Source organism: Mustela lutreola, chromosome X, assembly GCF_030435805.1.
Source record: "Mustela lutreola isolate mMusLut2 chromosome X, mMusLut2.pri, whole genome shotgun sequence".
Taxonomy (NCBI): Eukaryota; Metazoa; Chordata; class Mammalia; order Carnivora; family Mustelidae; genus Mustela; species Mustela lutreola.
In genome coordinates, this window is record NC_081308.1 from 132,384,523 (window position 1) to 132,407,384 (window position 22,862).

At 40.4% G+C, this 22,862-nt stretch overlaps 1 protein-coding gene and 1 long non-coding RNA gene across 6 annotated transcripts in view; one reads left to right on the forward strand and one right to left on the reverse strand.

Annotated features, from left to right (window-relative positions):
- LOC131820885 (uncharacterized) overlaps positions 1-22,862 on the forward strand; it is a 211,335-nt gene that overhangs the window by 163,900 nt on the left and 24,573 nt on the right. The gene's annotated exons all lie outside the window — the stretch shown is intronic.
- The window catches only part of F8 (coagulation factor VIII), a 111,116-nt gene that overhangs the window by 87,627 nt on the left and 627 nt on the right, over positions 1-22,862 (reverse strand). For all 5 annotated transcript variants that reach the window (XR_009349817.1, XM_059156716.1, XM_059156715.1 and 2 more), the window contains exons 2-4: positions 8,356-8,477; positions 4,445-4,567; positions 2,431-2,643 (exon numbers count right to left, since the gene is read on the reverse strand). Coding sequence is in view for 4 of the 5 variants with exons in the window: in XM_059156716.1 (XP_059012699.1) it covers positions 2,431-2,643; positions 4,445-4,567; positions 8,356-8,477 (458 nt within the window). In the remaining variant the exon portion in view is untranslated. The remainder of the gene's footprint in view (positions 1-2,430; positions 2,644-4,444; positions 4,568-8,355; positions 8,478-22,862) is intronic.

Consider the following 22,862-nt stretch of genomic DNA (forward strand, 5'->3'; position numbering starts at 1 on the left):
GAACATTACTCAGTGCTAAAAAGAAAAACACTATCAGGCCATGAAGAGACATGGAGAAAGCCTAAATGCATTACTAAGTGGAAGAAATCAATATGAAAAGGCTATGTACTGTATAATTTCAACTATCTGACACTCTGGAAGAGGCAAAACTATTGATAAGATAATTTAAAAACTCAGTGGTTGCTAGGGAGTGGGGCAGGAAAGAATGAAGAGGTGAGACACAGAGGATTTTTAGAATAGGGAAACTATTCTGTATGATACTATAATGGTAGATATGTGTCATTCTACATTTGTCCAAACCTGTAGCCTATAAACCAACAAGAGTGAACCCTCGTGCACAGTAGGACTTCAGGCAATAACACTACGTCACTGTGGGCTCACCAGTTAGAGCAAGCATACCGCTCGCTCTGGTGCAGGATGCTGACAGTGGGGAGGCTGTGGGTGGTATTGGAGAAATCTCTACTTTCTGCCCAGTTTTCCTGTAAACCTGAAACTACTCTAAAAACTACTACTCTAAAAACTACTCTAAGACAAAGTCCATTTAAAAGGAAAAAGACTTCTGGGTACCCTCTATCTCCCATGCTGAAAAGACCCTGTGGAAAACTATTTGAGTTTTCCAAGCCTAGATGCCAGACATGTGAATAAAGGTTCATTCAGGATGACCTTGGCTCCAGCTCTATCTGACTACAGCCTCATCAGAAATCCTCAGACAAGAGTACTGCACACCCGGCTGCCATTCTGAGAGGTAAAGCAGCTCATGCAGAGTCTCCAGTCTGGCCAGGGTTCTGGTGCCTCTTCCTGCTCTTCTCTTCCTCTTCCAAAGCCAAGTCTTCAAGAAAGGGACTAGAAAGCCTTGGGAAGAGTCTAAAGGGCTAGAGCATTTTGGGGCACGTGGGGGACTCAGTTGCTGAAGTGTCCAACTCTTGGGTCCTGGGATCAAGCACTGAGCTGGGCTCTGTGCTCAGCATGGAGTCTGCTTGAAGATTCTCCCCCTCTCCCTCTGCCCCTCCCTCCACATGCGTGCGTATGCCTGTTCTCTCTCTTCAATAAATAAATACACAAACAAATAAATAAATAACTGGCTAGAGCATTAAAAAAAATCCTGAGATAGACCACCAAATAAACATACTCCCAAATTCCATGAGAGACCCACAAAAACCATGAGAAATGATAAATGATGATTGTAATTTTTAGCCACTAAATTGCGGTGACATGCACTGATAGTTAAAGGAGAAACAAAAGTCCCATGAAACTGATTTCACTTAAAAACTTAGAATTAAAGAAAATTCTACAATGTTTACTTTCCTAAATTAGTGTATACTCTTAAACTATAAAATAAAAACAAGTTTAATGAAAAAAATTTTTAAAGATTTTATTTAGGGGCATCTGGGTGGCTCAGTGGGTTAAAGCCTCTGCCTTCAGCTCAGGTCATGATCCCAGGGTCCTGAGATCGAGCCCCAAATCAGGCTCTCTGCTCGGCAGGGAGCCTGCTTCCCGCTCTCTCTCCCTCTCTCTCTCTGCCTACCTCTCTGCCTACTTGTGATCTCTGTCTGTCAAATAAATAAATAAAACCTTATAAAAAAAAGATTTTATTTATTTGATAGAGAGAGAGACAGCCTGAGCATAAGGAGAGGCAGAGGCAGAGGGAGAAGCAGTCTCCGCACTGAGCAGGGAGCCCAATGTGGGACTCCATCCTAGGACCCCAGGATCATGACCTGAGCTGAAGGCAGACGCTTAACTGACTGAGCCACCAAGGTGCCCGAGGGTTAATTAAATTTAAGATGATTTTTAGAACATGGGCGCGTGGGTGGCTCAGTGGGTTAAGCCGCTGCCTTCGGCTCAGGTCATGATTCCAGAGTCCTGAGATCAAGCCCCGAATCAGGCTCTCTGCTCAGCAGGGAGCCTGCTTCCTCCTCTCTCTCTCTGCCTGCCTCTCTGCCTACTTGTGATCTCTCTCTGTCAAATAAATAAATAAAATATTTTAAAAAAGATGATTTTTAGAACAACAAGTTACAAATGTTTACTCTTCTCCGATTTTTTTTTTTTAAGTAGGCTCCACACCCAGCACAGAGCCCAGTGCAGAGCTTGGTGTGGGGCTTGAATTCACAACTCTGAGATTCAGACCTGAGCTGAAATCAACAGTTGGACTTAACCGTCTGAGCCACTCAGGTGCCCTGCTTTTCTACAAGTTTTAAATGCTTTGGGGATACAAATGACACAGATGGATGTGTTTATCTCCAGAAAGCTTTCAGGAAACTTAACACAAAATTTACAAAAGGAACTACTGAGACAGTCCATAGAATGTAATATTTTCTTTCCACGGGCATGTTGCTAAGGAAAAGAAACCTCTTTTAGATGAAAACACAGATGCTTTAATAATTGACCCTTCCCTGCTTATTTCATCTGAGTCCTACCCTCTCTCACACTTACCTTCTTTGCAAACCAGCAGGGCTCCAATGAGGCCTGAATTCAGGTCTTTCACCAGGTCCACATGAGAAAAATATGAGTAGGTGAGACATGGCGGATCAGAGGCCATTGGCGCGTTCTCTTTAAGGACCTGCCAGACATAGGTATGGCTTTCACCAGGAATGACTTTATCATCTTCCTTCTCCTTTTGGCTGGTCTGATCCTCATATCCAGCACCTAAAGCAAGAAGAGATAACACTATCCTTTCCATATGCATTGTTCACTCAAGGAAATATAGCAAGTTTATTGTTACCAGTAGATTCTACACAAGAAAGAGACTTTCTGCAACTTAATTTGGAAGACCATCAAGCAGCCTCATATATCCCGCAGAAGTTGTAGACCACTAATGCAAACGTGAGGGGTTGGGTGGTTCTTGCTGTGACCTCCAGGTTCTAACCAATAATACTACTTCTATCATTGCATCTTTTTACCTAGTTCATATCAATTCAACTCAACAGACATACATTGGTTATGTACTTTGTCCCCAACTCTTTAATGAGCACTGGTGAAGGTCACAGAAAGATGAGATACAGAGATTTTCAAAAGTATTTTTTAGAGAGGGGGAGGGGAATGAGAGCAGAGGGACAAGGAAAAAGAGAATCTTAAGCAGACTCCACACCCCACACAGAGGCTGACATGGGGCTCTGTCTCACGATCTTGAGATCATGACCTGAGCCAAAATGTAGAGTCTGACACTTAACCAACTGAGTGACCCAGGTGGCCATTTTTAGAAATGTTTTTAACTTGGCTCTTCTCTGGAGGAGGAGATCACATCAGGGGCAGATATTTTCTAGCTGTCTCATGCTTAGTGATGTTAAAATTAACCCATGGATTAGTTTGATACCTCGATTCTAAATTGAGCACTATCTAGGTTCACTGTTAATGAAGTGTCTTTGCTTCTAGGTCATTTCAGTGGACAGAAGTAGAGAATATTTAAAGAAACTGACATAATGCCTTATGCTTCTACTGAAACACTTTTCTAGCAACTTCACCATAACTTCCTGGGTTCGTAATGGTCTCTGGAGTTGCAGAGCAGCCCAAAGCACTGAGAGGGCTCTTCGTTTATACCTTATCTTATCCCATCACATCTATACATCTGAGAGCGGGACCTCACCAAGAGAGCAGTACAAGAGACCTCTGCACTGCCCCTATTCTGCCTTTACTTTTACTACAGACTTTCAGCAGCCAAAGGCTACCTCCAAAGTACAGGTTGGTAGTCCCCACTCTAAAGTGAGCCTCTCTGGCGTATATTGACACCCTCTTCAGTGTGCACTAGATACTACTGGCTTCATCTAGAAGCAACATCAGGCCAACAGCTGCACTTGCCAGAGAGTTGAAGACATTTTTAAAAACCTGAGTTGGCCCCTGGGGATGGAGCGTGTGGTTAAGGTGCCTGTGTGATCATGGGCTGATATTAAATTCTAGAGAGCAGATACATTTGGATAGAGAGGAAGGGAGCCTGAGGGGTTACATAAAGGGATTCAACTATATAATGTTTAATTTCTTAAAGCAAAGATGGCAAAATTTTAAGATTTGGCAAAGTGATGGGCACCTGGGTGGTGCAGTTGGTTAAGTGTCCAACTCTTGGTTTTGGCTCAGGTCATGATCTCAGGACCATGGGATCGAGTCCTACAATGGGCTCTGTGCTCTCTCTCTAATAAATAAATCTTTAAAGAAAAAAAAAACAAGATTTGGCAAAATAAGGTGATGGTTATGTGTTTGTGTGCTATATTATTTTCTGTACCTTTCTTTGTTTGAAGCATTTCATTAAGAAATGAATATCCTTTTTCCTAATGGTAGTATCTGGAAAGAGGTGTGGGAGGTCTGATAAGAGGCCAACAATGTGTAAAGCTGTCTTGGGGTGAGGATGGCCAGGTAGCACTGAGGTGATGTATTATGAACTTAGTGAGTGCACCATTCACTAGCTGTAAGACCTTTATCCCTGAGATATAGGAAAATAGGAGGGCATTTGACTCACCTTCGGAAGCTTTCCAATAGGATACACCAACAGCATGAAGACTGACAGGATGAGAAGCCATGTTCTTAAGTATGACAACCACTGTGTCATAAACCTCAGCCTGGATGGTAGGACCCAGCAGACCTGTGAGGATGAGATGCCCCCTAAAGGTTACTTTGAGAGTGGTACTCCAGAAAACCTGCTATTATGAAAGTGATGGCCAAAGTCACAGTGGAAAAACATGCACCTGTGATTACTGATAAAAAGCAGTAATGGACCGAATAAATGCATAAACTGCTATCACCACCTCAGTGTCATGGTTGTTGTGAGGATAGATTTCTGATAATTCACTCAATGCATTCATTCATTCAACTCATAGTTGAGTTCCTACTATATTCTAGGAATTGCCCTAGGCACTGGAGATGCAGTAGTGAACAAGACAGATCATGGAAATTACATTCTAGAGAATGTAATGAAGCACATAAAGAAATAAACAAGAAATATTCTGATTGTTGTAAACGCTATAAAAGATGGTGGTGTGCTAGAAAGTTATGAAGCAGGAGATGGAATCCTTTAAACATAGTGGTCAGGAAGGGCATCTTTGAGGAGGTGGCATTTGAGCAGTGATTGGACTAATTGAAAAGAAGCAAGATTTGTAAATACCTAGTAGAATAATATCCAAAGCAAATAAAATAAATGGAAAAGTACTGAGACAGGAGTAATCTTGACATAGTTGAGTAACGTGTGAATGAGCAGGAGAATAGCAGAAAATAAGGTTATAAAGGCAGGCAGGGAACATAACATGTAGGACTTTGTAAGCCACAGGAGTTTGCTTGCATTTGGAACTTACAAGAGGAAAGCAGACTTGGGACTCATTTTAGATGAAGAGTCAACAATACTTGCTGATGGACTGGAAGTTAGAGAGCAGCCAGGAAGAATCGTGGCCACGATTCAGAAAAGTAAGAAAATCAAAACTTCCGACTTCCGGACATATTAAGTATAAGATGCCTACAAATAATTTATTGAATGAAGTAGATTCAAAGGGACAAAAATATGAAAGAGATTTATTTTTCATAGATTCTAACTGTGTTATGTGGAGGGGCTCCTGGGTGGCTCAGTGGGTTAAAGCCTCTGCCTGTGGCTCAGGTGATGATCTCAGGGTCCTGGGATCAAGGCCTGCATTGGGCTCTCCGCTCAGCAGGGAGCCTGCTTCCTCCCTCTCCCTTTGCACTGCCCCCTGCTTGTACTCTCTCTCTTCGTGTCAAATAAAATCTTTTAATTTAAATAAAATCTTTATATATGGATATTTAAAGATTTTATTTATTTATTTGACAGACAGAGATCACAAGGAGGCGGAGAGGCAGCCAGAGAGAAAGAGAGAAAGGAGGAAGCAGGCTCCCCACGGAGCACAGAGCCCAATGTGGGGCCTAATCCAAGGACCCTGGGATCATGACCTGAGCTGAAGGCAGACGCTTTAACCCACTGAGCCACCCAGGTGCCCCAATAAATAAAATCTTAAAAAAAAAAAAAACCCTGTGTTAAGTGGAGTTTCCCCGCTTGCACTTTGAACAGTCCCAATTTTTTTCCAGTAACCACCACATATTAGCAGTATCTTATCAGTCCAGTGATACTAGTCTAACTTAATATCAAACATTTGGTGTGTCCTGAAATTTAAGGGTCCCTCCCTCCTCCAGCTTTCTCATCTTCTTATCCTAATCCACCTCCCCCACTCACCTTACTGCCTCCTGGCCTTTGAAGCTTGGAGCTAGTGAGAAAAGGATCACAGAAAGAGGCACAATGACAAGATGACAAGATGTTTCTTGGAAAGAAGAGTGATAATGTGGCTTTGTTAGTGCCTGGTTGTGAGATGTGCCAAAATTCTGTTTCTTTCTTTCTTAGGGAACTTGTATGAGTTCTTTGGAGACTAACCCTAACCCTAACCCTAACTCTAACCCTAACCCTTCCCAACCTTCCCTTCTCCAGCTGTCCCTTGTCTCTCTCTTACCACTTTCTGCTTCTGGCAATACAATCAGAGACGTTTTCTATTGGGGTCACCTAGCCCTGGCAGGAAGACCTCTCAGACAGGATCCTCTTCTTCTTCTTCTTCTTTTTAAATTTCATTTATTATTATACAGACAAAGATCACAAGTAGGCAGAGAGGCAGGCAGAGTGGCGGGGGTGGGGTGGGGAGCAGGCCTCCTGCTGAGCAGAGAGCCTGATGCGGGGCTTGATGCCAGCACCATGAGATCATGACCTGAGTGGAAGGCAGAGGCTTTAACCCACTGAGCCACCCAGGCGCCCCATTAGACAGGGTCTTCTTGAGACAAATCTTGTTCTATGACCTTCCTCATCTCACACTGCTGTAACCTACTATCCTTATTATGCCATCAGGGGAAGTTCCTCCAATTCTCTGACCTTGAATGTTTTTTCAGATAAAAAGCAGAAAGTAGTCAGAGTCTTATGAGCTCCACAGGTCTTATGTCAAAACTTCTACAAGGTTCTCCTAAAGCTTCCCTCACTACAGCTTGGCATGAGAGTGAAAACTCCCTCCCACTGTGGGGAGGCAAACATACAAATCACCAAATATGGTTAACAAAGAAATCCTCAAATCTAAATTATTTCATAAGTGCCTATCTGCCTTTTACTTAGGCTTGAGGTACAAGATGGGCTGAGGGTTGCAGGACCAATTTTGGGCCACCACCTGAACAAATTTTAATTCAGATTCTAGTTAGTTAACATACAGTAGAATATTTGTTTCAGGAGTAGGGGCACCTGGGTGGGTTGCTTGGTTAAGTGTATGACTCTTGATGTCTGTTTACGTCATGATCTCAGGGTCTTGAGATTAAGCCCTGCATCAGGCTCTGTTTTGGGTGTGGAGCCTGGGAGTCTCTCTGCTCTACTTCCTCCTTCTCTCTCTCTAAATACATATATATACACACATATGTACATTTATAAAAAGATGTGTGTATATGTATGTATGTATGTATGTATACACACACACGTACATACATACATATACTAGTTTCAGGAGTAGCATTCAGTGATTCATCACTTCTATACAATATCCAGTGATCATCATAACATGTGTTCTTCTTTTTTTTCCCTAAGAATTTATTTATTTATTTCACAGACAGAGATCACAAGTAGGCAGAGAGGCAGGCAGAGAGAGAGAGGAGGAAGCAGGTTCCCTGCTGAGCAGAGCCCAATGTGGGACTTCATCCCAGGACTCTGAGATCATGATCTGAGTCACAGGCAGAGGCTTAACCCACTGAGCCACCCAGGCGCCCGACATGTGTCCTTCTTAATACCCACCACCAATCTAGCCTGTTCTCTATTGTTAAGAGTCTCTCATGGTTTGTTTCCACCTCAATAAAATTTACTTCCTTTTTCTTACTCCAAAATTTCAAACTGGGTAAAACTAACCTTTTATAATATTTTAAAATAATCTCTACACCCAACGTAGGGCTTGAACTCACAAACCCAGGATCAAGAGTCACATGCTTTAGCAACTGAGCCAGCTAGCTGCTCCCAGTCTCTCTTTAGAATTTGGGGATATTTGTCACCTATAATTCTCCAAAATAATTCTCAGGTAGGAGATGTCTCATTCTGATATCCTGTTATATGCTTATGTGACATCTGAGAGGACGTATCAAGTCTGCACTGAAGATCTAAACCTGGGAGTGACTGGCATAGAGATGTCTTAAAATTGTGAGACTGGGTGAGATCAGCTGGTGATTGAAGGTCAAGAGAAGACAGAACAAACCCAGGTCCAAGACCCAGAGCACTCCAACGTCCAGAGAACAAGCAGAGGAGGAAAGCCCGGCAAAGAGACTGAGACTACCAGCAGGTGGTAGTAAGGGAGGCCTGGGGGATCCTTGCTAGAGCATCAGATACTCTGTTCCATAATAAACAGTCAATATTGTTTATATTACCCATCCACGGTGGCCTGGGTTTGGCAATGTTGAAAAGGTCATCTGTAAACTCTACAAACACAGTCTTTTTGTACATGACTGACGTGTTGAATGGCAAAGAACTCGGCACCCTAGGAGAAAACCTGTGTGAAGAAAAGAAAAAGTCATTCATTTTGGTGGACCTTCTTTGAACCCACTTTTCAGCAGCTGGAAGTAAAGCTTCCATTCCACCTTCCTCCACTGTTAACAAGGCAAACTGGAAACTCTATAAATCCCTTCTATAGACGGGTTCCCAACATTTTCCCCTCTCTCTACCTGACAAGTGGTCATTATACTTAAGAACATGGCTTCTCATCCTGTCAATGTCCTTGCTGCTGGCCCAGGTTTGAACCCTGAGCATACCCGTCACTAGCTGTGAGACTTTGCATTCAATTTTCCTTTGCCCCTGAGATGACAGAACAGGAGGACACTAGACTCACCTTCAAAATGAAAAACTCTGTGCTAGGACAGAATATTTAAAATGAGTACATCTGAAAACACATCCAGAATATATACAGAAGTCTCAAAAATAACAAGACAAACAGTGTAATTTCAAAATGGGCCAAACTCTGAACAGACAGTTCATCAAAGGAAATACAGGAACAGCCAGTTATACATGCAAAGATGCTCAGAATCTTTAGTCGTCAGAGAAATGCAAATTAAACCTACAGTGAAACTGGTTTAGGTTGGTTTAGGTCATGCTAAGACCTACCACAGACTGTGCTAAGATGAAAACACTGATACATTAGGTGCCATATGATAAAATAAATCACAAATCATGCATGCAAGTTCAACTGATCCCCCTTTCATTCTCCATTTAAAATCCAACCCTTGCTTTGTAGTAACACCAGGAAGGAAAGAGTGGCTGGTCCTTCAGAGCAGGATGGGGGAAACCACCTAGTGGGTGGGTTCTCCTTATATCGTGGTTTGTATGGCAACATTTGTTTTGGTAAATAGGATAGAAATGGGTAAGAAGAGAGTAGAGGGCCTCGTTATAAAAAGACACACGGATGCAGTTCAGTGCCCCAGGTGGTCTGAACTGCTGAGCTAGTAACCCTGTACATTCTCTGCCTGGTTACTGCCAAGTGTCAGGGTCTAGAATCTGACAGTGGACAGCAAGCTCAGGCACCACCCAGCCAGCCCCTTCCAGTTTCTGGATAAGGACAAGCTTCCAGGAACCTGGATGAATGGCCAGACAGGGACCCCCACCCTTACTACTTGGTGTCAAACCCATTTCCTGGTCCTCTGCATAAATTTTGGGTCTGTGAACCAATGCTTTTTCAGTCTGACTAATGTCAGAAACAATTAGGTTTTCATTTACATGTCTCCTCTCAACATTTGTAGATGTGGTTGTAATTCCAACAAGGGCAGTTTTCATCTGTCACTCCCCTGAAGCCTAGTGCACTCATTTCAGAGCTCAGCTCGGGGTGAAGGTGTCAGAGGGGCTCTAATTAGTGTGGTAAAACACATAAAACATAAAATTCACTCTCCAACATGTTGAAGTGTAGAGCTCAGTGGTACTAAGTACAACCATCACCACCATCTAGCTCTGTAACTCTTACCTTGCAAAACTGAAACTCAATACCCATTAAACAACAACTTGCCCTTCCCCGCTCCCCTCAGCCTCTGAAACCACCATTCTGTTTTCTGTTGCCATGATTTTGACCATTCTAGGGACCTCATATAAGTGGGATTATAAGGTATTTGTCTTTTTGTGACGGGTTTAATGTCCTTAAGATTGATCCATGTTGTAGCAGGTGTCAAAATTCTCTTCCTTTCAAGGCTGAATAACATTGCATTGGATGAATAGACCACATGTTGTTTATCCGTTCATCCATAGACAGACACTTGGGTTGCTTCTGCATTTTAGCTATTGAGAATAATGCTGCTGTGAACATGGTTAGACACGTATCTCTTCAAGATCCTGCTTTCAATTATTTTGAGTAAATCCCCAGAAATGGAATTAATGGATTATATGGTAATTTTCAAAAAGTTTTTAAGAGTCACCATCCTCTTTTTCACAGGAGCACCACCATTTTATATTGCAACCAACAGTGCAGAAGTGTTCCAATGCGTCTACATCCTCACCAACACTTATTTTCTGGTTTTCTTTCTATAATAGTCATTCTAATGTGTGAGAGATTCTATCTCTTTGTGGTTTTAATTTGTATTTCCCTAGATGAGTTTGAGCATCTTTTCACGTGCTTATTGGCCATTTGTGTACATTCTTTGGAGAAATGTCTATTCAAGTCCGTTTTGTCCATTTCTGAATTAGGTTGTTTGCTTACTTTTTCTTTTTAAGATTTTGGTTTTTAAGTGATCTCTACTCCCAACATGGGGCTTGAACTCACAACCCTGAGACCAAGAGTCCCATGCTCCACTGATTGAGCCAGCCAGGCACCCCTTCCTTATTGAGTTTTAAGGAGTTCTCCATATACAGGTTTCCCCTGCTATCCAAAAGTAGAACATGCCTATGAAACCTTTTGTAAACTGAAATGGCAGAAAACAAAGAAGCAACTTCCATTCTGTAAAAGGCCCAATCCTCTTCAGATTTTTTTTTTAGTTAGTGAAAACAGATACTAAAGTAGGTAGTTTGTAAAAGCAAAGCATTGTAAAGCAAACTTTCAGATAGTGGGGGAAATGTGTATTTTGGATATTAATCTCTTAGTATTTTAAAAGAGATTTTAATACAAAAATAAAAATTAAAAAAGATTGTATTTATTATATAAATAACAAAGTTTTTTTTTAAATAAATGGGGAAAGGGGTAGAGGGAGAGAATCTTCAAGCAGACTTTCTGCTGAGCATGAAGACCAATGTCAGTCTCACGACCCTGAGATCATGACTTGAGCTGAAATCAAGAATCAGATGCTCAACCAACTAAGCCACCCAGGAACCCCAAGAGTCCCTTTGACAGACTCATGAGTAGCCTGGATATGGCTAAGGAAGGAATCTCTGAGCTTGAAACTATGACCACAGGAGCTTTTAAACTTAAAAGCAAAGAGAAAAAAACAGAGTGATGAAAACCAGATTAGAATATCCAAGCACTGGGCGCCTGGGTGGCTCAGTGGGTTAAGCCGCTGCCTTCGGCTCAGGTCATGATCTCAGGGTCCTGGGATCGAGTCCCGTATCGGGCTCTCTGCTCAGCAGGGAGCCTGCTTCCTCCTCTCTCTGCCTGTCTCTCTGCTTACTTGTAATTTCTCTCTGTCAAATAAATAAATAAAAATCTTTAAAAAAAAAAAAAAAAAAAAAAAAGAATATCCAAGCACTGTGAGACAACTACAAAAGTTGTAATACATACAATAGAATAGCAGAAGAAAAAGAAAGAAAGGAAGGAACAGAAGTAGTATTTGAAGCAATAATGAGAATTTCCCCAAATTAATGTCATTCACCGACACACAGATCTAGGAAGCTCAGAGGACACCATGCAGGACAAATGCCTAACCCTAACCCCAAACTATTTATTTCTAGACAAATCATATCCAAACTTCAGAAAATCAAAGGTAAATAAAACATCTTGAAAGAAACCACAGGGTAAACACCTTACCCAAAGAGGATCAAAGAAAAGAATTACATGCAACTTCTCCTCAGAAACCATGCAAGCAAGAAGAGAGTAGGGTGTTGTATATCTAAAGTGTTGGGAGGAAGAAAAACAACAACCAACCTCGAATTCTCTACCCTGAAAAATTATCTTTCAACAGTGATGGAGAAATAACAACTCCCACACACACATAAATGGAGGGAATTTGCTGCCAATAGAGCTGCCTTACAAGAAATATTACAACAAACTACACAGAGAGAGGGAAATTAAAATTAAAATTAAGAACTCGGATCTACATAAAGAAAGGAAGAGCATCAAAGAATGAAAAAGTGGAGAGTATCCACCACAAAAAAGGCACCAAGCCTCAGTCACTGCAACTCCAACCCTGCCAGAATGGACATACGAATGGAAGAGCCACGGTGGAGCCTGCTCGTGGACATGACATCACAGACTCACCAAAGCTGTTCCAGCGACTGCTGCTGGAGTATCCACCTTGACAGCCACAGAGACCAGCACTGAGCCCCTGATACGTCACAACAGCCCAAGGAAACAATTCAGATATTAGTGAGCCTCGAAAGTACCAATAAACTTCCTGCGTGCCTGCACACACGCACAAAGAGAAAAAAAGCAGACATCCTTTTCTTTTTCTTTTTTCTTTTTCATTTGTGTGCTTAAAAAGCTACAAAATCACTCAAGGAAGCACAGATGTTCTCATTATTTGAACAATGTTTGCTGGAAAGAATGTTTCTTATCTGCATTGTTTTTGGACATTCTGCAGCAGCTGTGAATCTGTGACAAAGCCGCCGCCGGAGGTCAGCGGACGACGTCAGCAGGACACCGCAGGGGACTCCCGAGAACTTAGGACTTGCTGAGGTGCTTCCCAGTGGAAGCGCAGCTAAGAGCCCGGAGACCTCTTTGGAGAGGCACAGGGTGACCCTCCAGCCACTGAAAGAACCTTTGCACCTGTGTATCAAGTTGACCCATAAAGCTCAGGTTTTTTCCTCTACTAGCGGCTGGTCATCAGGGCTCCCCTACGTGACCCTGGGTGTAATCTGAAGTAGAGGTATGAATCTTCACATTGTACATTAATGCCACCAGAAAGCATCGACCTTGGACAAGATGACTGGCAATTAACATCAGCCAGCCTCTGTATAGGCCACCCCAGTGTTGGCAAAATGTGAGGTAAGTGGTGCTTCAAGATGGATCAGGATGGAGACGGACAAGGCCCACCACAGCCAGCCCGACTTGGGACGACTCAGAAGGTCACTCCGGCTCCACAGCTCCCTGCGGGGTCAGCCTGCACCGCAGCCCAGCTTCTCCCTGGGCCCCCCACCCCCACTTCTTCCCTGTCCTCCCCTTCCCGGGTGCGGGTCCTCTGAGCACTCTCAATAAACTCCCCGCACAGCCATCTAACCCTCACGGTCCACTTCCAGGGAGCTCAACCCCATATTAATTCATATTTAAATGTGCTCTAATTTCATTCATCTCTAAAACTTCCCATGGCACTAGCCTTGGCATAAACCTACATGGCTTGTAGTCACTGAACAATATCTGGTGCCCATATCATCAATCGAACCCCTCTGTTCAGTCCACTTGTCTCATCTCCCAGCCACTTTGAGAACTATGCCCTTCCACACTCATCAACTCACCCCTTTTCCCATTTTGTCTCCTTGGTTCTGCAGAGTCTACTCCACCCAGTTTTTCCAAAGCTTCCACCACTTTCTAACAAAACCGAGACCCATGTCAAGAGACAGGTATTTTGATGTCCAATAGTACTGTACTTCCACTTTAATATTTCTGACTAAACTGAAAATGTAAGACATACAGAATGTTTACTAGAGGAAACAGGATCCAGAGCACACAGAAACACTTCTTTTCTCCCTCTAAGGAAAGAGGCAAAAATCAGAGGCAAAAGAAATAAGCTTGCGGGACAGAGAAACAGAAAGACTAGGCGCTATTCAAGGGGCCATTCCTAAGAGCATCAGCACCACCCAGGTCTCTGATTCAGTTCTGAGATGTGCATATTTAGGACCTTTTCTGTTAGAGTGAAGAGTTTCCACTGGTGCAGAAACACGTGATGTATGTGCCTGAGTCAGTTTCACAGTAATCTGCACAGTAAATGACAAAATGTTCCAGGGTTCATGGGTTTTACTCCTTCCTAACTTCTGTGGGATTTTTGTTTATGCATTTCCCTTGGGATTTGAAATTTAAATCTTGCCAAATCTATTTAGCAACAATGTCCTTCACATGAACTGTTCTTTCACATTTTACCTAAAAAGAATCGGAAAACCTATTATATTCCCTGACCTTTGCTTAGAAGAAGTTGAGCAGCTGCAGGAACAGATAATATAAAACTGAATTTCCCCAGATGTTTATTTCAAAACTTGGCAGAGTTTGTCAGGATGTGTCCAGAGTCAGCTTATCCCGTTAATCAGTATCAAAATAATCCAGGCTATAAAATGGCATCATCAAAATAAAAATTCTATCAACTTCTTCCCGGTAAAAATACATGTGACTGCTCACACAACAACAGAAAGCCAGATAACAAATAAATAATTTTCTCCATTGAATTCACTATAGCACAGGCTGTATGCTAGATGGAAGCTATAGTACAAAATATAATGTAGTAAGTACAATTATTTTAATAATTTTTAACAAGACCTATGTTAATGGATAAGTGGCTGATTGTTCAGTTAGAGATCAGGCTACTGACCATCTGGGCCTCTACTTTAGGGTCATTAACAACTGCAGGGTATATAGACTATAGAAGGAACTTGAATCCATTCCTCATACTAATAAAAATTAATTCAGCATATCCAAGGCCTAAATATAAGAGCTAATACTATAAAACTTGTGGGTGCAAATATAGGCATAATTCTGTGTGACCCTGGATTTGGCAACAGTTCCTTAGACAAGACATAAAAAGCACAAGGAACCAAAGGGGAAAAAGAAATAGATAAACTGGACTTCATCAAAATGAAAAACTCAGTGCTAGGATAGAATATTTAAAATGAGTACATCTGAAAACACATCCAGAATATATACAAAATTCTCAAAAATAACAAGACCAACAATGCAATTTCAAAATGGGCCAAACTCTGAACAGACAGTTCATCAAAGGACATACAAGGGGGCACCTGGGTGGCTCAGTGGGTTAAGCTGCTGCCTTCAGCTCAGGTCATGATCTCAGGGTCCTGGGTTGGAGTCCTGCATCAGGCTCTCTGCTCAGTGGGGAACCTGCTTCTTCCTCTCTTTCTGCCTGCCTCTCTACCTGCTTGTGATCTCTCTCTGTCAAAGAAACAAATAAAATCTTTAAAAAAAAAAAAAGGACATACAGGAACAGCCAGTTACACATGCAAAGGTGCTCAGAATCTTTAGTCATCAGAGAAATGCAAATTAAACCTACAGTGAGATACCACCACAGAGTCATTAAAATAACTAACGTAAATACTGGCAACATCAAGCATTGTCCAGGATGTGTTGCAACTGGCACTGTCATGTGTAGTTGGTGGGAATATAACATGGTTATATTGGGAGTTGGCGGTTCTTATAGTTAAACATGCATTTCCCGTATCACCCAGCAATTTCATTCTTAGACATCTGATTGAGATAAATGAAAACAGATGTCCACACAAAAGCTTGTACAGGACTGCTCACAGCAGGTGTTTTTCTATTAGCCCCCAAACTGAAACAATCCAAATGTCATGTGGCAGTGAATGGACACACCTATTGTGATATATTCCCATAATGAAGCAGCAATCAGCAACACAAGGAATAAAACTACTTTGTGCTACAATCTGGATGAATTTCTAAATCATGATGGTAAACATAAAAAGCCAGACACTGAAGAGTGCATACTGTATGATTCTAATGATATATAAATCTTAAACAGTCAAAAATGAATCCAGAAAGCAGCCTGTTGCCAAGGGCCAGGTCAGGATAGGGAGACTCACTGGAAAGTTGCGGAAGGACTGATATAAATGTTCTGTGTATTGATTAAAGTGGTGGTGATGTAACTTGTACACATTTGTCGAAACTTACCAAACTGCATCTTAAAAATCTGTGTGTTTTACTGTATGTAAATTATACCTGTGGTAGGCAAAATTTTGCTTCTCTTTGTCTCTCCCCTTTGGTGTTATGCTCATGAATATGTTATCTTACACAGCTAAAGAAACTTTGTGGGTAGAATTAAAGTTGCTAATTAGCTGGTCTTGAAAAGGAGAGATTATCCTGATATATCTGGGTGGACCCAAAGTAATCATAAGGTTCTTAAAAGTGCAACAGGAAGGCAGAAAAGTTCAGAGAGATGAGGTAGAAGTTGAAGTCAGAATGATTTAAATCTTGAGAGAGACTAGTCTGAGGATGAAGGGCCCTACGTGGAACTTCAGAGAAGGAGATGAATTCCAGTAACAATGGCAGCCTTGTCAACAATTTGATTTTGGTCTTGTATGACCCTGAGTAAGGTGCTCAGGCCAGCCTGCCTGGCTTCTGAGCCACTAAAATCGTAATAAATACTTGGGTGGTGTTGAAAGCTGTAAAGTTTGAGGTAATGTGTTACACAGCGAGAAAAAACTATTATAATACTCAAAGTTGAACCAAATACTAAGAAATAACTGACAAACAAAAATGCTATTAAAATTCATGCTCCTAAATGAAGCTGGTTCTTTGGAAAAATTAATGAAATTGATAAAGCTCTAGCCACACTTATTAAAAAGAAAAAAGATCCAAATACATAAAATCACAAATGAGAGGGGAGAAATCACAACCAACACCACAGAAATACAAACAATTGGAAGTGAATGTTATTGAAAACTACACGCCAACAAATTGGACTACCTAGAAGAAATGGATACAGACTAGAAACACATAAACTACCAAAACTGAAACAGGAAAAAGTAGAAAACTTGAACAGATTCATAACCAGTAAAGATAATGAATCAGTAATCAAAAAATCTCCCAACAAACAAAACTCCAGGACCAGATGGCTTCCCAGGAGAATTGTACCAAACATTTAAAGAAGAGTTAATACCTATTCTTCTCAAACTATTCCAAAAAATGGAAAAGGAAGCAAAACTTGCAAATTCAATCTATTACCCTGTTCCCAAATGAGATAAAGACCCCGCTAAAAAAGAGAGCAACAGGCCAACAACCCCAATGAACATGGATGCAAAAATTCTCAGTAAAATACCAGCCAACCAAATCCAACAGTACATTAAAATAATCATTCACCATGACTGAGTGGGATTTATTCCTAGGTTGCAAGGGTGGTTCAATATTCAATCAATCAATGTGATACACATTAATACAAGAAAGGACAAGAATCATATGATCATTTCAGTAGATGCAAAAAAAGCATCTGACAAAGTACAACATCTATTCATGATAAAAACCCTCAACAAAGTACGTTTAGAGGGAACATGCCTCAACATAATAAAGGCCACCTATGAAAAACCCACAGCTAACAACATCCTCGATGGGGAAAAACAGAGTTTTCCTCCTAAGTTCAGGGAGCATAACAGGGATGTCCAGTCTCACCACTTTTGTTCAACATAGTACTGGAGGTCCTATACACAGCAATTTGACAACACAAAGAAATAAAAAGCATCCAAATCCACAAGGAAGAAATCAAACTTCAACTATTTGTAGATGACATGCTACTCTATGTAGAAAGCCTGAAAGAGTCCACCAAAAAACCTACTAGAACTGAGACACAAATTTAGTAAAGTTGCAGGATATACAACATGCAGAAATCTGTTGCACTTCTATACAACGATAATAAAACAGCAGAAAGAGAAATTAAGGAATCAATTCCATTTACAATCAAAATTATAAGTACCAAAAATAATAAGATGAAAAGAAGATAATAATAAGATAAAAATAATAAGATACCTAGGAATAAACTTAACCAAAGAAGTTGAAAGACCTGTACTGTGAAAACTATAAAATACAGATGAAAGAAACTGAAGAGGACACAAAGAGATGTAAAACAACAACAACAACAACAACAAAAACCAACCAAAAACAAAACTCCATGCTCATGGATTGGAAGAACAAACATTGTTAAAAATGTCTATAGCATGGAGGACATTAGGGGAAGGAAGGGAAAACTGAAGTGGGGGGGGGAATCAGAGGGCAAGATGATTGTAAGAGACTATGGACTCCATACTCCAGGAAACAATCTGAGGGTTTCAGAGGGGAGAGGGGTGGGTGGATGGGATAGCCCGGTGATGGCTATTGAAGGCACGTGTTGCAATGAGCAATGGGTATTATAAGCAAACAATGAATCATGGAACACTACTAAAAGGCAACCTACCAAATAGAAGATAATTGCAAATAACATAGCTGATAAAAGGTTAGTAAAAGTTAGAACTTATAAAACTCAACACCCAAAGAATGAATCATTCAATTAAAAAATGGGCAGAAGACATGAGCAGACATTTCTCCAAAGAAGAAATCCAGATGTCCAAGAGACACATGAAAAGATGCTCAACACCACTGATCATCAGGAAGATGCAGATCAAAACAATGAGATCCCACCTCACACTAGTCAGCATAGCTAAACTCAACAACACAAGACACAGGTGGAAAAAAACAGAAAAGGAAGCAAAACTTGAAAATTCAATGTATTACCCTGTTGGTGGGAATGCAAACTGGTGCAGCCACTCTAGAAAACAGTACAGAGGGTCCTCAAAAAGTTAAACACAGAACCAATGTACAACCCAGCAACCACACTACTAGTTATTTACCCAAATACAAAAAGACTAACTCAAAAGGATACATGCACCCCAATGTTTATAGCAGCATTATCTACAGTAGCCAGATTTGAAACAGCCCAAGAGTCACTGACTGATAAGATGTGGGGTGTACATATATATACATTACTGAGCCATCAAAAAGAATGAACTCTTGCCATTTGCAATGGCATGAACGGAGCCAGAGAGTATGATGCTAAGTCAGTCAGAGAAAGAGAAGTACCATATGACTTCACTCATATGTGGAATTTAAAAAACAAAACAAGCAAAGAAGAAGAGAGATAAACCACAAAACAGACTCTTAAGAGAACAAACTGATGTTTACCAGAGGAGAGGAACATGGGTTAGGGTTGAGGAGATTAAGGCCGAGCACCAGGTGTTGAATGAAGTGTTGCATCACTGTACTGTACACCTAAAATGAAGTAACCCTAACTGAACTGTTAGTAACTGGGATTTAAATAAAAACTTCAGAAAAATAAAGAAAAAAAATTATGTTTCTAAATGAAACCCAAGACAATATTATAAACTACTGTAAATAATGAAAACTTCGTATCATAACCTGTGTGACATGCAAACATTGTTCTCTGAGAAAAAGGTACAACTTTAAATGCCTTCACTATTAAAAACCAAGGCCAAAGGAAAAATTACATCACTTTTCCTAAGGTATTAGAAAAAAATGGGGCGCCTGGGTGGCTCAGTGGGTTAAGCCGCTGCCTTCGGCTCAGGTCATGATCTCAGGGTCCTGGGATCGAGCCCCGCATCGGGCTCTCCACTCTGTGGGGAGCCTGTTTCCTCCTCTCTCTCTGCCTGCCTCTCTGCCTACTTGTGATCTCTCTTTATCAAATAAATAAATAAAATCTTTAAAAAAAGAAAAAAATGCAGCACAGTAAGCCAAAAGAAACTAAGAGATCATTGACAAAGATAAAACCTAAAAATAAACATTAAAAAATAACTGGGGTGGGTGGCACAGTGTGGCACAGTTGGTTGAGTGTCCAACTCTTAGTTTCAGCTTGGGTCATAAGCTTAGGGTTGTGAGATCAAGTCCCATGTTGGGCTCAGCGATCAGCACTGAGTCTGCTGCAGATTCTCTCTCCCTCTCCTTCTGCCCCTCCTGCTTGTGCTCTCAAATAAATAAATAAACCTTAAAAAAAAACTGGGCAAAACAAAGAAACTTAGAAACTCATTGTTTGAAAAGAGCATCACCAACAACAAAATAGACAAATCCCTTGCAAACCTGTTTGTGGATAAAAAATAAATACCAAATATACAGGAATTTAAGAAAAAGAAAGGGCACACATCTTAGATAATGTGGCAACAGAATTGAAAAAATAAAGTGATTACCTGTACAGATATAAAATTATTAAAACTGACTTCAAAAAAAGTTGAAACTTGATTTGTGTAATTTTCACAGAAGAACCTGAAGAGATTATTAAAAATATTGCAAATGTCACCTGGAGCAAACAGACTCATAAATGAGCTTTATCTTTTAAACAATAGGCAATTCTAATGTCATTTGAGCTATAAAAGAAAAAGATGGAGCACTCAATGATTCATTTGATACAAGCGGTAAAACTTTAATACCAAAATCTAGTAATAGTAAAAAGTAGAGCTATAGATCGATCTCACATAACAAAGGCACACAGTGTTTATACTTCGACTGTCCTCTGCTCTACCAGCTGAGCTGCCAAAGGATGATATGAAGGCATACAGCATTCAAAGAAACTAGCACATAGAACTCAGCAATAACCAAATTGTAGTATAGATTGTAGTCCAAGAATGTAAGGGTATTCAGTGTCAGGAAATCTATAAACATAATCCATCTGTCAATCAACACATTAAAAGTAAAACTTAGGGGCGCCTGGGTGGCTCAGTGGGTTAAGCCTCTGCCTTTGGTTCAGGTCATGTTCCCAGGGTCCTGGGGTCGAGCCCCACATCGGGATTTCTGCTCAGCAGGGAGTCTGCTTCTCCCCCCTCCTTCAGCCTTCCCTCCACCCCCCAGCTTTTGTGCACATGCTCTCTCTCAAATGAACAAATAAAATTCTTAGGGGGAAAAAAAAGAAATGCTAAGAAAGGTTAAAAAAAAAAAAAGAGCAGTGAGGACTGATTTCACTTACCACATAACAGAAGATAAAATAGACCCATTGTAATCAAATCAGTATGGTACTGACACAACAAGACAAAAGCAGTTCAATGAAGAAACATAATGCATCCAAAAATACACAGTAGTACGCATGAAAATTTTATATGATGAATGGGTTTATTCAAATCAGTAGTAAAAGATGTATTATTTCATAAATGGTACCATTGCCATAGGCTACTGATCTAGACAGAAATTAAACGACCCAGATCCCATTTCTATACCATATACAAAAATAATTATCAGATGAATTGATGACAAATGAAAGAAGCAAAACAATAAAAATCTTGCAAGAAAATCTGGGAAATACACATACAACACTGATATGTGGAAAACATTTTTAGCCAACACTGGCCACTCTGAAGATATGAAAGAAAAGATAGATACATTCGACTATAAAATTTTTTTAAAACTTTAGTGAAAGTTACTAAAGTCAGTAGACAATAGGTCTTGGGGGGAATCACACTATACATTAGTATGTTAATGCAGTATAACAAATAGTTAACATTTGTGATAATAAAAGGGTTTTGTAATAAAAAAAATGAAAGAGCGCAAAGAAAAATGGGCAATACCTATGAATAGTCAAATCTCAAAATATAAATGCAATAGCCAACAGGCATTTGAAAAGACGTTCACCTAAGAAATAAAAGGAATGCAATTAAAGTGGTGATGCAGTATCACTCTATAACTAAGCTGGCAAAAAATAGAACAAGATAAAAGTTATTGACATGGGAGCAGGAAGAAGGGTACTCGCATACATTGATAGCAGAAATGTTTGAAGAGCTCTTGCCTTTCTGGCAATTAAAACCAAATAGAAAATATTCCCTTCATTCCAGTGACATCCCTCTTGAGAATCTGTCCCATAGGAATAAAGCACCAGTACGTAATGATACAGCATACAATGACCAAAAAGCGGAACTGATACAGAATCTTATGTAGCCATTAAAATCAATGAATTGGGGCGCCTAGCTCAGTGGCTCAGTTGAGTGATCAACTCTTGATTTAGGCTCAGGCCATCTCAGGGTGGACACTAGGCATGGAGCCTGCTTGAGAGCTTCTCCCTCCTCTCCGCTCCCCTCCTGTCCCTCCCTAAAATAAAAATAAAAGTGAACTGAAGCTATGCTAACTGACTTAGACAAAATTCCGCTAGGTGCTAATGAGAGAGAAACGTGTGTGTAATATCCCATTTTTGTAAAACAAGCAATGACCAAGAAAACCTTTATGTGCATATATGTGTGTGTGTGTGCATCAGGATATATAACCATACTAGGGTTATTTGTTTGGGGATAAGCAAGAAGGGGGCTAATGTCGAAGGCAGATGGGGAGCCAAACAGAAAGAACAAAAAAAGACTGTCATGTATGACATGATCGTATTTAATACTAATATTGCCATCATATATGTACTGGGGATAGATCTGTATAATATACATTTAAAGAAAACAAAACAAAATTTAAAATAAATGATTTCAGCATTCAATTCAATAAGCAAAATTAGATCAGCAAAATGAACCAAAGGAAATCAGGAAGATGGAATGAATTAATGAAAGAAAAAGCAGAAATTGATAGAAACAAAAGACGTTTCCTGACAAGATTAACAAAATTGAGAAACTTCCTAGAAACATTATTGTAAGAGAGTGAAAGAGGACATACACATTATAAGAACGAAAAAGGAAATATCACTACAGACACAGAATAGCTGAACAACATCAGAAGACTAGTATATGACTTGATACCAATGGATTCTTAAATCCAGAAAAATCTAGATTGCTTTGCAGAGAAAAATATATAACCAAATTTGACTGAAGAAGAGGCAGAAAAATCCAAATAAATTGATGATCGTAGATAATATTGAAAACATCACTTAATACTAGTCTCCCAAAATGCACTGGGACCCAAAAAGATGAAAAGCTTCTGAACTCAGGGCTAATACTCTTCTTAAACTGAAACTGGGCAAAGGTACCCAAACCACACCACATGTATACAGAACTACACACTAAAGTTGTACATAATACTGATGGGATCTCATTGTTCTGCCTCTCTTTAGGGAAGCATGGAGGCAGG